At 45.5% G+C, this 17,840-nt stretch overlaps 1 protein-coding gene across 2 annotated transcripts in view; it reads left to right on the top strand.

Annotated features, from left to right (window-relative positions):
- SLCO3A1 (solute carrier organic anion transporter family member 3A1) overlaps nucleotides 1-17,840 on the top strand; it is a 296,266-nt gene that overhangs the window by 254,228 nt on the left and 24,198 nt on the right. For both annotated transcript variants that reach the window (XM_063090591.1, XM_063090590.1), the window contains exons 5-7: nucleotides 794-958; nucleotides 6,021-6,219; nucleotides 8,220-8,358. In XM_063090591.1, coding sequence (XP_062946661.1) covers nucleotides 794-958; nucleotides 6,021-6,219; nucleotides 8,220-8,358 — 503 coding nt within the window. The remainder of the gene's footprint in view (nucleotides 1-793; nucleotides 959-6,020; nucleotides 6,220-8,219; nucleotides 8,359-17,840) is intronic.

Genomic DNA, 17,840 nt, shown 5'->3' with positions numbered 1-17,840 from the left:
CTGGTCTGGAGGGAGGGGAGAGTGTGGCAGGGAGCACAAGCAGATCGCTGAGGGGTGGGCCACGGGCATTCATGGGGTTTTGAGCAGGAAAATGATTTGAGCTGATCCTGCTGGCTGCCATGTAGGGAATGATCATGTCAAATCAAGAATGAAAACCAGGACCCCATTTGGGTAGCTTTGGTAGTCCCCAAGTGAGAGGTGATGGAAGCTTTTGCCAGAGTGGTAGCCATGGAGGTGGTGAGAAGGAGTTGGATATATACTTATATAGTTATATACATTCATCAAAAGGCATATTGACATATACTTAGATATACTGATATTTGTAATTTATAATAGATATGTTACATTTTCTCTTTTGAGAAACAAACCCCAAACTCCTCTCTCTCTCTCTCTCTCTCTCTCTCTCTCTCTCTCTCTCTCTCTCTCTCTCTCTCTCTCTCTCTCTCCTCTTTCTCCTCTCTCTCTCTCTCTCTGTAGGGGATGGAAATATCTTCTAATTGCTTAAAAAGTATTTTAGTGTTTCCAGTGAGTGGTAAGAAAAGGCATAGTAGAGTCAATCTTGTTTTAGCAGAAGGTAATTTACTTGGCAACATATCAGTGTATGTTTTGAAGCGAGAGTTTTCACAATCACAGATGACTTACAGGGTCTAGGTTTGGGCCAGTGCAACCGGGTGCCTCCTGATGCTGTTTACTGATATGGGCAAGAATGGCCAAGAGGGGTCCTCTGGAGCAGTGGGCTTTAGCTGGGAGCACAGTGTGTGACCTTGATCCTCTGCTTTCTCTCTCCCTGCAGTGATCCCGAAGGTCACCAAGCACCTGCTCTCAAACCCTGTGTTCACCTGCATCATCCTGGCCGCCTGCATGGAGATTGCAGTGGTGGCTGGCTTCGCTGCCTTCTTGGGGAAGTACCTGGAGCAGCAGTTTAACCTCACCACCTCTTCTGCCAACCAGCTGCTAGGTGAGTGTGTCCCTTGGTCCTCCTGAGAGGACAGAGACAGCCATCATGCCCACCAGCTCGGCCTGCTGCAGCAGCCTACATGTGGTCTATGTGCAGAAGGAATTTCCAATATATTCTCAGGGTAATATTTGTTCACTGAAAGTGCATGATAATAAGGAGCAAAAATATAAAATGTACGTAGGAGACAATGTGAAAGGCCAGTAAGTTAATAGATTGGTGTGAACTGGAAAATGTGGGGAGATATGATAGGGGAAGAGGGCAATCGAGATGAATCTTGAAAGGTTAGCAGGCTTTGGTCAGGCACATAAGAAAGCAAGAATATTCTTGGCAACATGAAACCCATGCTTAACAAACGTAGAGCTTGGAAGCCATGTGCCTGCCCTTCCCTGCACCCACGGTAGGCGTAACTCCTGGACCGTGGTGCTCCTGCTCCCCAGACCCAGGCATGGCTATGTTCCTTCTCAATAGTGGACTACAGTCATCAACTCCCAAGTGTCTGGAGTTGACATACTGCAGAAAATGAACATGCCTCATGAAAAGAGCATTGCTCAGGAGGTTGAGGAATGTGGTCTCATAACATGTCTTTGTTTGCTTTTCATTTTGTGACAATATCTTCTTCCCTGACCGCAGATGGCTGGCAGCTGCATTTATCGAGGTAATCAGCTTAGATGTTGACTAGCAGTGGACACAGCAAAAACACAGGAGTTGAGGGAGAAGGAAAAGTCAAGAGTGACTCTCAGGTTTCTGGGTTGGGCAGCTGGTGGTACCATTTGTGAAAACTAGAAATAGTGGAGAAGAATCAGATGAGTTCAGACTCGATGTTGCTGAGTATGAGATGCCTGTGGTATATCTAAGTGATGTCCTATATTCAGTTGAGGACTTAAGAAGGGATCTGGAATAGTGACATAGTAACATATGTTATACGTAGTGGTAGAGGTTTGGTTGCATCAGCGTGTGGGTGGTAGTTGAGGACATGGGAGTGGAATTTGCACAGGGAAAATATATAGAACAGGAAAAGCACAGGTGAAACTCTAACCTCAGGAAATAGAGGAGGCTGCAGAACAGTTTAAGAGCAGCATCCCAAAGAAATCCAGAGATTGTGGGTCACAGAAATCAAGGGGAGATGATTCCAAGAAGATAGAAGCAGCCAGCAATGCAAGCAGTCAAGCAAAATGAGGGCCTGATATCCCTGCTGGCTGTAGCAGTGAAGACGTCTTGTGGCCTGTGCCAGGGATGTGCCATGAGGTATGGAGAGAGCCCACAGGAGGGAAGGAATAGACAGTGAGCACAGGACTTAGCAGTGGAAGAAGAGACAGAGGTCTTGGCTTGTGGCCGGTGTTGGAGTTGAGGGAAGGGGTGGTGATTGTGTTGTTGCTAGGACAGGAAAGACTTGAGCAGTTTCTAGGCAGAAGGAAAAGAGCAAGTAGAAGGTGATTTGCAGAATGTGGATTTGCAGAGAGGGAATGTGGGTGGACAGCCCTTGACAGAAGAGCTCATTTATTTTCCTGAAAGGGCAGAGGAGGGACACGTGATTGAGGCCACTGAGAACATGACAGTATGGTTAGGCATCTGAGGGAGCTCCAGCCCCACAGACTATCTTCTCTGTTACTTAGGAGTCATATCATTTGCTGAGAGGAATGGGAAGATGACGTTTTCTGATCTCCTTTAAAATCTCTTGTCAGCTCACAAAATAGCCAATAAACAAATGCAAAAGTGCTAAATAACCATCATGAGTCATCAGGAAAATGCACATTAAGACCACAGTGAGATACTAGGACAATCACCAGACTGATAATACCAAGTGTAGGTGAGGAAGTAGAGCAACCAGAACTCTCTGCTAGTGGGAATGCAAAATGGTGCAGCCACTTTGGAAAACCCTTTGGTGGTACCCGTTAAAGCTAAGCCTGTGTTGTGATCCATGAGCTCCATTCCTGGCATCTATCCAACAGAAATGAACGTTTAGGTCCACTCATTGATATATGCATATTTCACAATGTTCAGAGCAGCTTTATGCATAATAGCCCCAAACTGGAAACAACCGCAATGTCAATCAACAGTATAATAGGTAAATAAATTATAGAATGTTCATACAGTGGGCTGTGACTCAGCAGGAGAAAGAAAGAACTTTGATACACGTCTCGATGAAGGTATCAGTGCATCTCATCAGAGTTGAAAGACATCAGACACAAAAGACAACATATTTATATGAATTAAAAAGAGGAATAGTTGATTAAGGTGACAGAAGCTAGAATAATGGTTACCCTGGCAGGGAGGGACTAACTGTGAAGGGGTTGGGGCACCAGGGAGCCTCTTGGGCTGCTAGAAATATTCTAAACTTGATCTGCCAGTGGTTACAGGGGTGCACACAGTGTGAAAGTTCATCAGGCTGTTCCTTTAAGCTTTGTGCACTTCACAGGACATGATATCTCAACTCAAGAAAACAAAAACAAAAAAACCCTACCATAGTGATGTGGCCAGATCACTGCCCCTCTTCCTAAGAACTGCTGGGGTAGCACAAGCCTTATTTTTTCTTTTACACCGATAACTTTACCACCCACTATTTTGTGAGTTTTACTTCCAAGAGGTATTAGCAAAATGCAGTTGGCCCTTTAACACCTGCCTGGCAGAGACAGGGTAAACTATACCTCTTCATAATTAAAGTTACAACTGCTTTGTTATCCCCTAGCATCCCTCAGGGTTAGCCCTCCAGCCTCTGAAGGGTTTATTTGTCACCTCCTGATTTCTTTGCTGCTGTTCCTTCCATTTTAATTACATTTGCACAGTTGCTTCAACTTTGGAGCTGTGTTCTATTTCAGAACAGATGCCTATGTTTTCTGTTGACAAACAAATCAATAGTCTTCAGGGCAGAAGGTCAAAAAAACAATTTTGTCTTCTTGTGCCTTTTCATCTCCCAGTGATTTCTGTCTGTTAGAGTGCTCAGCAGGAGGACACCTTCTCCCACACAGGGTGGTACAGGAGGACAGCACATTCACCCTTCTCCCCATGTCCTGCCTGTGGTGTCGCTGCAGTCAGCGTGGGCTCCGGAGGGATGGCTGCAAGAGGGGCTGGCGGCGGGTGGTTGGGGGAGGCTTATTTGTTGGTACCTCCTGAAGAGCTGGGAGACTGGGCCCTGCGGTCATTCCAGAGCAATAACACAGGGCTCTGGGCCACCGCAATGTCATCAGCAGATGGACAGGGTTCAGAGAAGAGCAACACAGATGATTAAGGGGCTGATGGCGCTGATTTATGAGTGAGGTTAAAAAAAGGCTCAATCTGCATAGGTTAACGTAATGAGGAAAATGGGGTTTTGGAGAAGTTCTCATCACCACCTGGAGTGTTAAGGACACGCACACGCATTGGGGAGGGAAAGGGGGCTGACGAAGGCTTGGAGAAAAAGGTGCCGCAGGCCCGTTATTGCCATGGTTACCATCATCACCAGGTGACACCCCCCACTGTCTCTGCTAGGAAATGAAACAAAGCACAGGCCTGTTGTCTGGGCGTGGGCACGTTGTCACCAATGTTCATTCACACAGATCCAATTTGCTCACCAATTTACTCATTCTGAAAATAATACTTGAATGCCCACTCTGTGCTGGGCACTGTCTTAGACACAGGGAATCTGGACTGGACTGAACACAACCAAAAAGGTTGTGTCCTCAGAGACGCTGCATCCTAGTAGAAGGCAAGAGAACAAGAAACAAGGAAACTAAGAATAAATGAGGAAGCTTCAGAGAGCAGGCAGAGCCATGAAAACAATAAACAGGGCAAGAAACCATAGGGATTGCCAGGCAGGGGTGCAGGGAAAGCCTCTCTGAAGAGGGTAGATGCCAGCCAAGGAAATACGAAGGGTACCAGTGTCAGAGGAGACAAAGCCTGAGGCCTGAACCGTTTGGCCAGTTCCGGGGAGAGAAAGGAGGAAGGGAGGTATAGTTGTGGTGGGCAGCATGGCATGGGGTGAGGACAGAGAGGCACACGGGGCTAGCTCCTGAGATCATTTCTATACCAAGGAAGGAAAACCAAGCACAGATAGTCCAAGACCAGCAGATGATACAGAGATAGTATATGTCTGTTTTAAGTGTGACTTGTGCTATTTTCTTGCAGAGCGAGGCCTCCCTGATCATATTTTCTTACCCTAATATTAAAATTAATTTGCGTTCCCTTAGCACATACCAGTTGGTCGATATAGTCAATTGACCTAGAGGTCTGTTGATGGGCAAGGAGGAGGCAGCCTAGACTGGAAAATTGGCCCTGCATAATCTACATAGTAGATAAATGACACATGGTAACTTAAAGCAGAGTTTTAGATGAAATGAATCAGAACAGAGCAAAACCTAACAGGAGATTGGAACCCTAGGATCCTTTGGTCTTCCTAAGATTCTGTGGATCTCTGAGAATGAGAAATAACAGGTTTAGGGCCCTGCTGCCTTGCAGATAGCTCTGGGTGCAAGATTGGGGGTGGGGGGGAAGTATGCCAGTTACTCACCAAGAGCTACAAAACGTATTGATTCGATTGATGCCACTTCCTGAGGGGTGGCACAGCTGGTTAACACACCATCTCCATGGACTGAGTTCCAGTGAGTTCTGTGACCTTTGAGTTTAAACAGCTTCCAGACTCTCCACAAAACAACCCCCTCTTTGCCTAGAGGGGGAGAAAAATCCCTAAATGATCTTAAGTCCCCTTCCCATATCACCTCAAAAATGAATGTAGAGTACATCACTGCTCCATGACATTTACCTTCCTAAAATGCACATCTGTGTTCCTAGTCTGTCCAACTTTGTCCCTGGGTTGTCACCATATCACTTGTGTGTGTTTCATGCCCTGCTTGGCATGATTGCTGCATGCACTTTTCAGACTCTTAACTGAGTTTTTCTGTGTCTGTCTCCCCCAGCTTTCTGTGAGCTCCTTGAGGGCAGAAATGAGGTCCTGTGTAAAGCCTTTGAGGTGCTGTCGAGGCAGCGACCTTGCAGTGGGGTCACGGGAATTCATAGGCTCAGCCGCAGGTCCGTGTGGATCAGCTCTTCCTTCCCTATTCATGTTTCTGCCCGTCTGCTTTCCTTCCAGGGATGACTGCGATCCCATGTGCCTGTCTGGGAATCTTCCTGGGCGGTCTCCTGGTGAAGAAGCTCAGCCTGTCTGCCCTGGGGGCCATTCGCATGGCCATGATTGTCAACCTGGTGTCCACAGCTTGCTATGTCTCCTTCCTCTTCCTGGGCTGTGACACAGGCCCTGTGGCTGGGGTTACTGTTCCCTATGGAAACAAGTGAGTACTGGAAATGTCTGGTCCCCACTGCCTGCCCAGTGACACCAGGACTCTCTCTCCTGGGAGGTTAATGGAGCCAGCTTTGTCCCTAGTGACCCTGAGCAGAGGAGTCGAGGACGTCTCTGAATCTTACTCCCCAGGTCAAAGAATAAGCAGGACCCTCTGGGCTGAGAGCAGACTGCTCCTCTCAGTGGCTGTCACTCATTCCCCAGAATACTCACGTTACTCTTTTTGGCATTTGACTTTAGGAATGATGTGAAGATAGAAAAGAAAAATAAATTTTATTTCAAAATTCAGCTTAAAATAAAAGGCAGAATCGATTTCAACAGTTTCTTAAACTATCAGAACCCATCAGTAGGCTCACATGGTATCATAGGGTCTGGCCTATGATAGGTATTTTTAGTGGGAGGGAGAGAGGGAAGGAAAAAAAAAAGGAAAGAGGAAAAAGAAAAGGGAAGGAAGTTAGTTCTTATGGGACAACTTTTCTTATTTCCTAGTTATTGGATGAGAATCCAATCAGAATCAACCTTAGAATTATGGAGAGTCTTTATCTAGTCAGTGTCAACAGCTGTCCCTTTTTTAATGTGGAACTCTGAGGCCACCTTGAGAATCCAGTCTGGAGCATTGAGGCTGCAGCATGGCTGGCCTGCAGGTTACCAGTTTCTCTCTCCACTGCCAAACTCTTCCTCCAGGCAGGCCACCAAGCCTGCTTCTGCAGTTAAGCCAGAAGATGCAGTAGCACCAGGGCTTATCTGCCATCCCACAAGGGCAAGTAGATAGACTGGGAGATTAGAGCAAGGGCAGCTCTCTGTATATCCGTGCACAGCCCAAGCCCCATATGTCCCCCGCCCCCTGTCCAGATACTGTGCCTTCTGGTTTGCACATGCTGTAAATAACAGCCCTTACTGTGAACTGCTCATCTCTCAAGTGGTGTGCTACAGTGGTTAGAAGCACAAGGTCTTACCATAATGATGTTATTCTATAAAAAAGAAAAAAAAAGTGCAGGGCCTGTGGTCAAATTGCCCCAGTTTAATCCCTCCTCCGCCATTTATGAGTTTTGTACATTTGGGCAAGTGACTTAACCTGGCTATGCCTCAGTTTCCTTCTCTAATAAAGCCCATGGGGTTATACTGAGAATAAATGAATTAATACATGCAATACCTTGAATAGTACATGACACAGGTGTTGTCAGGTGTCACCATCCTCATCTTTATTATTATGAAGTGCTTGGAGCCTTAGGAGACACAGCTGGAAATAACGGGGCTAAAGAAAAGATACTTCATCTCATTCAGGGCTGAAAGACACCCACCCCAACCTTTTCCTCTTTTTTTAATTTGCTTGCTCTAGGTAACTGTGCCTTAATGATGCAAAGAAAAATTTTAAACATCTTAGTGTTATTTTTCTCTGGATATTGAATTAATCAGTCAGACAATAATTATTGAAGCCAATCTAGCTGTAGCAGTGTAGTAAGCATCATGAGGCATCTTGTCTGATGGGTAGGAAGAAAACAGAGGCAAGGACCAGCGCAAAGAGGGAGGAAATAGGAAATGAGATGTGCAGCTGTGCCGGCGTAGTTGTTGGCCTGGGGAAGGGGGATGAGTTGAGGCTGCAGCAATCAGGAGAGGCATCATGGAGGGGATGGCCCTGAGCTGAGCCCCTTGCCGCCAGCCCAAAAGGCACGTTGGTACAAACAATTAAAGGGGCTTTTCTCTCCTCCCTTCGTGAGAGGACCCGGAGCTAGACTAAGCTCCCGCCCAGCCAGCCACCCAAGCTGGCTTCACTGTACAGAACACAATCTGTATAGCTCTTAGCAGTGGCTCTGGGCTTGTCCTTCCAGGACAAGGAGGGGTAAGATTGAAAGATGAAAAGCAAGGGAGCGCCAGGTAAGAATTCCATGAGCAAGGGTGCCGTGCGACTCATCATGGCAAAGGGCTGCCACGGGGCATCCAGTCATGGCTTGACTTGTTTGTCATGGGTTCCATTTTCCCTTTCTTTTTCAGCTCAGCACCTGGCTCAGCCCTGGACCCATACTCACCCTGCAATAACAACTGTGAATGCCAAACTGATTCCTTCACTCCAGTGTGTGGGGCAGATGGCATCACCTACCTGTCTGCCTGCTTTGCTGGCTGCAACAGCACGGTAATGGTGATTTTCTGATGGATGGGATAGGGCAGGGGACTCAGGCAGCCAAAGTAACTTAAAACCCAAGGTCAGGGGCAGGAGTGGGCAGCCATAAGTGTCGCATATATTGTTCTCCTTCACTGTGACTTTTTCTAAGCCTCCGCTCTCTTCTAGTGGAAGATCTTTCATTAGCAGGATGATAGGACTGACTGGATATTCAGGCCTTCTTGCTAAATCAAGTAGATGTCCAAGGAGTTTCACTGATCAACTGAATATAAAAAAGGAAGCCATACATACGGAGTCAGAGAAAAAGATTGTGGTTCAGGGAGCTCACCAAGGGTGTCAGTGCAATAGGATGTCTGCAGAGGTAGTGAGCTCCCCATTGCCAGAAATATCCAAAGGCAAGAAAACCGTTTTTCAGGAAGGACCTCTTGCAGACCTGAGACTCTCTGACACTGATTCAGCCTCTTCTCTACTCAGTTCCCTTTACCTTTTTCTTCCCAACTAGATGCCCCCCCTTTTCCATCTTCCTGACACACTTTTTTTTTTTTTTTTTGGCAATTTTCTTCTCAGTGTGAAGTTTATAATTGGCTGTCAGCCTGCAGCCTTCTGAGTTCTCTGCCTGAAAATCGTCAGGTCACCCAATCCTGCTGATCCCACCTTCCAGGTGTCTCCCACACCTGCCCCTGTTCTGCAGCCATACGTCTGCTGCCCTGGTGTAGGCCTCCCTATCTCTTGCTTGGACCAGTGCAGTAGTTGCCTACCTGACCTTCTAGGAAGGCCTCTTCCTGTTCTTTCTTCTACACTGCACCCCGAAAGATTTCCATGACACTGCAAATGCCCCATTCATTCGCATGCTGCTGTCAAATGGAAGATAAGATAGGCACTGAGCCTGGTTCCTATGAGTCTTCACTGCCTGTACTCTTTAGCTCTACCTCCTTTCAGTCTGTGGTATTCAGCTGTCTCCATTCAACCTGTCTTTTCTTCATACATCACCCTCCAGTTGGACAACTCCTACTCACCTGTCAATACCCTACTCACATGTCCCCTCCTCTGAAACCATCCCTTCCCTCTTTCACCTTTGAGGTTCTTGCTGCTAAAGTCCTTTGGTGCCTTTCTCTCCCGAAAGCAATTCTCTCATTTCACTACTATGATGTGCTAAAAGTGTCTGTCATCTGCTCTGATCTGTGGGTTTCTTAAGCAGGGGCCAGCACTCAAAGTGGTCTATAAATGTTCACACACTGCATAAATGGGAAGGAAATTAAGAAGGCCATGAGGCTGATTTCAAGGAACTTAGAACTGAAATTACTTGTTTCCTCCCTTTCCCAAATCCTGTATCTTTGGGGAGCAGCAATTTTTCCAAGAGAAGAAAAATGGATCATTTATTTTCATTTTCAAAGATTTCATATTTCCTTGCTTTTAACATTTAGATTCCTGGCCAGCTATTAACATATTCTATAGAGAATATAAATCACTATGGGGGGTGGGTGGGAGGAACTGATTTTCTAAATTAGATGATAAAGCAATTTCTTTATGTGAGTGGAAATAAATTTTTAAATAGGGCTAGAGCCTTGAGAATGGTTAAAATAAAAACACAAGCTATTATTTTTCATGACAACGATTTCATTAACATTTTAATATCCAAAAAGTTATATTATAAATCAGTCTTGGTTAGTGTCCTGTTAAAAGAATTAAATTGACTCAGTATAGCCTAGTGTCCTGAGACCAAGCAAGTCTTTATGCCAGGGAATGCACTGACCAAAAAATTGTCTTAAAAATTGCATTTCCCCTGATCTTGCATGTACAAGAGTCTTATTGAATAAGAGCCTAGGCAGGCCCATGGTTGCTTCCAGCTGCTGAAACAGCAAAGCTATGGAAGGCAGTTATCAGATTGCAAGCTCCTCTGCCTGCCTCTGAACATATCGCTTATTCCCCAGACACCTGCCTTTATGCACATTACTTGAGGCCTCACCTTGTCTGCTGGGGTGCAGACAAGGCGGGAGGGTTATTCCCATGCGATTATAAAGGCACAGATTGAGGAATCACCAGGCCCTAGAGCTGGGTGGGAGTTAACATGCCCTCCCCATAGAGGAAGATCTCTGGCTGCCTGGCTTCTAACAAGTGGATAAGGGATTTGGGGATGCAGAGCCACACTTTTCTTGGAAAGGGGCCATTGTGACAGTCTAGCCTTAAAAACAACCACCACTGTAAAATCTGCAACAGCAGCAAGCTTTGTTGAGAGCCTGTTACAGGACAGGTAATGGGGCCTTCTGTGTGTCACTCATGGCCCGTGGCAGCTTGGCCCAGAGTCAAAGGAATCTCAGGCTGACATCCAAAAATGAGCAAAAAAGCAATTTAAATCTTTTAAATCTCCACTGCAGTATTTGGAGAAAATGCCAAATGGTAGATTATATTCCTGGTACATTCACTACCTCCCCTTCCTTTTCTCCAATCTTTCCTTTCTATCTCCAACTTCATTTAAAAAAAAAAAAAGTCTTCCACAAGCTAAAAGCTTCCTCGTCTCTCTTACCTCTGTCCCCTTTCCACACTGATTGTTTAACCATCCCCAGTTCTCCTTTTCAGTGTGAACCCAGCCCTTCTCCCTGGTTTCAGCAGTTCTTTCACCCCTACCCTCAGCCCCGTCTCTATAAGCTCATTCACCCTCTCAGCAGCCTTGGGTGTGGAGCATAGATGAGTTTAGTCACTTGCCAAGGTCATGCAGCAGAAGCGGGGAAGTTGGCATGTAAAGTCTGACACCATGCCCAGTGTCTTCCTCTGCACTCTGCAACTCCACCGTGACTCCCTTAGGGATCCCCACCTTTTTTCTACCTGTGAGAACCTCTTCACACATGCTGTCCACAGTCAGGACATTTAGTCTTCACTGTCTGGCCCTGGCTATCTGTTCAGCCTCGATCTCCGTACTCTTCCCACTTCTTAATAGGCCATCTGCTAAGTGGAGCTTCAAGTTCCTCCAACACCCCACACTCTCCCTTGCCCCTGGACCTTTGCATGTGCTATTCCTTATATCTGGAATAGTCTTTTCTGTCTAAGCTTGTCTTATCTATCAGGACTTGTGCTCTCCTTCACTGCTGCTGGGAGGCCTTCTCCACCTGGTCACTTCCTCCAGGATGGTATTAGCACCGTTCCTGTGGATTCCTACTGCACCTGCACTTGCCTGGCAGGGCTCCTACCCTGCTTGCTCTAGTGGCTAATTTACTCTGCATCTCCCTCCCTAGGTTCCAGGGATGGGGGCTCTGTTGTGGACCCTTCATTCCCAGTGCCAGCCGTGGCTCTGGATTAAGGCCCCAAGCTTTCTAAACACCTGGCTGGAGGCCCTATGTTGACCTCAGAGAGCCCCAGGGAGCCACAGGTGATAATACCAGTCTTGTGTGGCAATGGGAAGGCAGGTAGGTCAGATGGTGCCGATTTCATACTAAAGACCTAATCTTTGCTCATCTCTCACCACTTTATAGCTTCCATCAAGACTGGAGAAGATTTTCCATAACTTAATTAGATGTGAATAAGTCACTGATCGAGTAATTCTGATTGTAGGGAAATCTGGTAATCATTACCAGTTTCCTGATATTAGACTTTCTGCCCTGGTTTGGATTTTGTTTTTTATTTTCTTATTTTATGTCTCCTTGAGTGACAGCAATAGAAGCTTCCAGGACTGCATTTAATACACAGTTTCTAATTCTTCTCATTGCATATGACCAGGAGGGGTGACAAAAAGATTGAGAGATAATTTTGTGAGCTTCCTTTGGCATGAATATATTGTCCAGATTGTTTCTGCACCTTTCATTTTCAGAAGTAATTATTCCAATGGAAAGTGTGTTAATATACTGCTGACTGACTGCTGGAAGTTGTATCCTTTAGATGTACTGAATAATTCTTAAAAAAAAAAAAAAGTTATATCAGCCACCAGTAGAGTGTTGAAAGTCAATACAAGTCCAGCACAGCAGTTTGTAGGGTGCTAATGACTGCTGACTAATCTATCCCCTGATCCAGGCAACAAATATGCATTTATTGAGCACCTCTTTGAGCAAAGCACCAAGTAGGTTCTATGAAGGGAAGGAGATGACCCCATAATGCATGTGTGCAGGAACTCACTCTTAAGTATTATGGGTCTCATCCTGGCTGCAATTAGAATCACGTGGGAGCTTTTAAAACATGAGGCTTGAGCCCCACTCTCAGGAATTCTGATTTTGTCGTTTTGTGGTAAGACCCAGGCATCAGTATTTTTTAAAGCCCCTAGGTGTTTTTGATATGTAACTAAGGTTGAGAACTACTGTTCCAACACAGGGTTTCTCAGTTTCAGCACTATTGACATTTGGGGCCAGATAATTCTTTGTCCTGAGGGGCTGTCTTATGCACTGTAGGATGTTTAGCAGTGTCCCCAGCCTCTCCCCACCATATGCTCCCCTGACCCCAAGTTCTGACAGCCACAAATGTCTGCAGACATTGCCAAATGTCCCTGGGAGGCATAATCACCCCCAATTAAGAACCACTGCTATTCTAGTAGAGGGGATGAGACACATTCTGAAATTTTTTTCTTTCCGGAAACAGGTCAGCATCTGAGCTGACACCGAGTATTCATCCTTCAGGCTCTTTTCTTCTAACCATTGTGGGATTCACCCACTACAGAATCCAAGCTGGAGAGCTAGAGGTGCCACATCACCTCTAGGAATTGGTTCCAGGAAGGGTGGGGCTGGACGGAGGGATTGGGCATTTTTCCCTGGAGGGTGGTTGTGGCAGGGCCTGGCCTTCATCTGGGAGGGTGAGTGGGGGTTGGTCTGGTGGCTGGGCATGGAAGGACATTCCAGCGTGGAATGTGTGGAAGCAGGGGTGTGGAGGTTTGAACCTCATGATCTGGGCAGGGATTGGGTTTGGAGTCTGGGGAGAGAAAGCAAGAGGGAGAGATGGAGGGGCCGGCGTGCATTCTGAGCTGTGGTCACATGCCTCACCTTGCCATGCCCACTGTTCCCCACCTGAGATGGCCAGAGCAAAGATTGCCGTCGTGTTCCCCAGTGGACAGCCCCTTTGCTCCCCTTCCGCAGGAAATAATGAAGCTCTGACAGGTTATGTTCCAGCTCATGCACTACAGGCTGTGGAGGTGAAAGGTGGATGGGGTCTTGCTTTCATCTCAGATTTTTTCTCCTTGGCCATTATCCTTTAGCCAGTGACCCTGCAAGGGATGAAGAGAGCCTGTTTCTTCTGGCCGCTTTTCAATATCTTTTTTGCCTTGAGCTTGCAAGTTGCCATCGGTGCCCTTTGTGATGAGATCTGAGGTCTTTGCCTGGAAATACCAACTTGGGTTAGGACAATGAGGTGCAGAGATTCTAAGCTACAAAAAGACAATAATAAATGACAGGAGAATGCCTGAGGAACTTCAGTGAATCATGATAGAATCCATAAGTGTCTGGGACACATAGGACCATACTGTCATTCAAGGAAAAACATCCCAACCTATAGAGCTGGTATCACCAGGCCTTCGCCTTCTCAGTCATTAGGGTGTCAGGCACAAAAGACTGAAGATGTCACAGGCAAGAGCAGGGTGGAGAGCATGGCCCGTGCTGGTGCTCTCTCTGGCCAACTCCCTTTCTGAACTATAGGACTAGGGCCCAACATTTAATAAAAATCACCATTTCCTCCTGGCAACTGAATGCTTTACAGGAAGAAGAGTGAAAACAGTATTACAAAATGTTGGGGTGACCCTCTACCTTTGAATTCTTCACGGCAGGCTGTTAATAAAAATATTATCCCCGGGGCTGGCTGGTTGGCTCAGGTGGTTAGAGCATGGTGCTGATAAAAATATCATCCCCAAACCATGCCCTTAGAAGAGTAATCCTTCAACCTGGAAATTTGTTTCATTTGCACAATTAATAGGAATCGATCTGTCAGTATTGAATGTGGGTGGAAAAAAACAAACAAAACTTTATGTGCCAGTATTTTTGAATCACCACTGACAAGTATCTCGTTCTTGTAATATGAGCTGTCAAAGTAGCATGTGTACCATTTCCTTCATCTATAGAAGACAAATGCAAGGTCACAGAATGTAATTTCTCTATCTTTATGGTTTCCAGCTTTACTGTAATTATTTATTCTCATCATTGTATGTGAATAGAAACATTTCTCAATTTAAATCAATGACAGTGTGGAACAGGAGTACGCTTTTCAGTGATGTGCTATTCATTCAATGATTTCTTCTTTTTCAGTATTCTGGAGTTTTTAATTTTTTAATACATAATACATTTATATGATTCAAAAATCAAAAAGCGTAAAGAAAAAGGAGTGAGAACTCTCCCTTCCACCTCTGTACCCTATTCATCCACTTCTTAACCTGCCAAACAGATGGTTATTGTCACCGGTTGCTTGTATATCCTTCTGGATTTTTTTTTATTGCACATATAAGGCCCTATTCTGTACCTTGTTGTTTTGTTTTGGTTTTCAGAGTCACTGTCTTGGGGTTCTTTTCATATTAGTATATAAAGAGTACTCTCCTACCTTTTTTACAGCTATGTAATCTTCCATCATGTGGACCTGCTGGAATGTCTTTAACCAGTCTCTATGGATGACCATTCAGAGCACTGCAAAACATTAACCACATTGTGACTCAGATTGTACATGTGTCATTTTGGGCAAGTCTGTCTGTTGGATAAGTTCTTGTAGAATTGACAAGCCAGTCCCCCTCTGTCCTCTAGGTCAATAAGCTTGTCAAGCTGGCTCTGTGAGCACAGCGGTCAGCTGATCGACATGAGGTAACACGGTGCATTTTTTTTGCAGTAAAACTAGATCCTGCCACCCCAAGTTGTGACAAAAGGTGGAGAATTCAACTCTCCCAGAGGCAGCAGGGACTGCATTCCTTCTCAGAGAATGGTGAACTGGGAAGACAATCTTTTGAAATGGGTGTGAAAATAGGACATGTGCCAGGTCAGGGATCATAAACTAATCTGGAGTCCAGTGCACTTTCTTAACTATCTTATCTATCTTGAGGACTGCCAGAGAAAGCATTAGGGGGTGTTGGGTGAAGGGAACTTCCCCTCCACCCTTGGAAGTTTTGATAACTTGAGTCTATAAAAGAAACTGACAAGAGACATTAACAGGAGAAAAGGCATACAGGTTTATTAACGAGTAAGTAAACAAGAGTCCCAAAATATGAAACTCGAGGAAGGGCCAGATGGTTGAAGCTTAGATACCCTCTTCATGGGGGAGAGGGTTCTGGAGGATGTAGGCAATTTTAGAGGAAAAGTAAATGATTTTTAGGGGAGATGAATGGGCCCAAGAACAGACAGTAGTCTGGGACAAAGTTTATTTGGGTTCTGGGTGTGGTGTCAATTCTAGTCTTCCTGTGATATGCATAAATTTCCCCTGGTTGACCAGATATCTGGGAAAGAATTCACAACAATTGAATATCTTCTGGGGTGTTGGTCTTTAGGTAGGCAGGGGAACTCCAGAGAAAGCCTTTCCCTACATGTGCTGCTCACCAGATTCTCTCAGGGGAGACTTTGAAGTCCCAAGCAGCATACTTTGGGGCATCACTTTCTGAGCCCAACAGGGGCATACCACTTCATTCAAACCACCGTAGTCTGCAGACAGTTTCCAAGATCCATCTGCTTTTTGGACAGGCCAGACAGGACTACTGTATATGGAGAGGGTGAGAATTAGGATCCCAACCTCTATTATCTCCTGAATTAAATTAACGTGCGTCATTCTCTCACACCCATTTTATCTCTTTCAAACTTCCTGCTGCTCAAAGGTTTTGCAGATCTTGGGGTTCCCACATAGGTGCCCAGTTAATATCAACTGAAGGGATACCCCCTACTTCTTTTTTCCTTCGTGTTGTAGTATAAAACCCCACTGGTGGAAATCATCTTTTCTGATTATGCACCCTGGGAAAAATCAAACTGCATGGTCTTTATCTGCAGTGGAAGATTTTTCCTTAATAACCACACTGCCTTGTACACCCAGAGTCCGCACAGCTCCCTTAGCACAACGTCCAGGTAGATCTGTGCTCTTGTATCACTTAGGCCCAGATAAATGAGTTTCCCATCCCTTGCCTTGTGACTACAATCACAGCATTTTCCCTTGGATTTTTCTTGGAAAGGTTGTGGGAATGTCCCAGCCTGCCCCCCATGCCATGGGACTACCCAACCATTCCTGCCCATTATGTCAGATTGACTCATCTAATTGAAAGAGAAATCCACCCAGGTCCTTGCCCAGATCAGTTTGGCTTACCTTCTCCCCAGCCTCTTTCACAGCTCTATTTGGATAAATTAAGTCTGAATAAATAAATACAGATTTGCCTAGAACCTTTGGGAGGGACCCATCCATTTCCAGCTTTTCTTCTTGGACACTGATCGTATTCTGGTCTCCAGCTTCTCTTCTTCCAGTGTTAATGACGGTACAGCCATCTCACTCTTGTTCACAGGCCTGGGGCTGCCTGTCTGAGTATATTCGGGCTGCTATAACGAAATACCATAAACTGGGTGGTCTATAAACAGCAGAAATGGATTTCTCACAGTTCTCCAGACTGTGAGAAATCAAGGTGCCAGCAGATTAGGTGTCTGGTGAGGATTCTCTTTCTGGTTCATAGATGGCACCTTTTTGCTGGATCTTCGCATGGTAGACAGGGTGAGGGGTATCTCGGGCCTCTTTTATAAGGGCACTAATCCCAGTCATGAGGACTCAGCCCTCATGATCTCATCACCTCCCAAAAGGCCTCACCCCCTAACAACATCACACTGGGCGTTAGGTCTTAACATATGCATTGCGGGGTCAGGAGAGACAAACATTCCGTTTCTGCCCAGTCCTTCTCCCCAGCTGTGGGCCCTCCCACCTCAGCTTCCCACATCTTGGCTGTGCAAACCCAAACCCCTGGCGGCCTAACCCAGTGTCTGCTCAGGCCGTTCACAGGATGTCGGCCTCATGAGCACCATCACTGTGCCAGCCACAGCCTGAGATGAAGACATCTCATTTTATCCAGCTGCGTTAGGGGCATGATCACACACCTAATCCAGACTGGATACTTTTCAGAAGGGATTTTCCACTCCTTAGAGCAGGGAGGGACCTGTTGCGACTTTTCTGATGCAACCAGAAAAATAGTATATTTATTATACTATAATAAATATATACTTAATATATTTTATAATATAAAATATATAAAATAAATTATAATTATACTACAATATAATTATAATTATAATATTATATGTTATATTTATATAAATATAAAATATATTTCATATAATACAGTCAAGCCGTAGCCTAGGTATGGGGCAGAAATCTGAGAGGATGTAGGTATTGATTACAGATGACTTGTTAACACAAACAAAGCTCACCAATCGCATAGTTCCTTCAGAAGGTTAAATATCTCGGTCCACGGAAAAAAGAAGGGTGTGGAGAAGGCCAGTTATGGGAAGGGGACTAGGAAAAGCAGGTAAACAAGAGTAAGTTAAAGATGCAAATTTAAGTCGGTACCTTCTCCATGGATCCTTCTCCAG

The sequence above is a fragment of the Cynocephalus volans genome, chromosome 3, assembly GCF_027409185.1.
Source record: "Cynocephalus volans isolate mCynVol1 chromosome 3, mCynVol1.pri, whole genome shotgun sequence".
In the NCBI taxonomy this organism is placed as follows: domain Eukaryota; kingdom Metazoa; phylum Chordata; class Mammalia; order Dermoptera; family Cynocephalidae; genus Cynocephalus; species Cynocephalus volans.
Note: the sequence above shows the minus strand (reverse complement) of the source record. Positions and strands in the feature narration are given on the sequence as shown.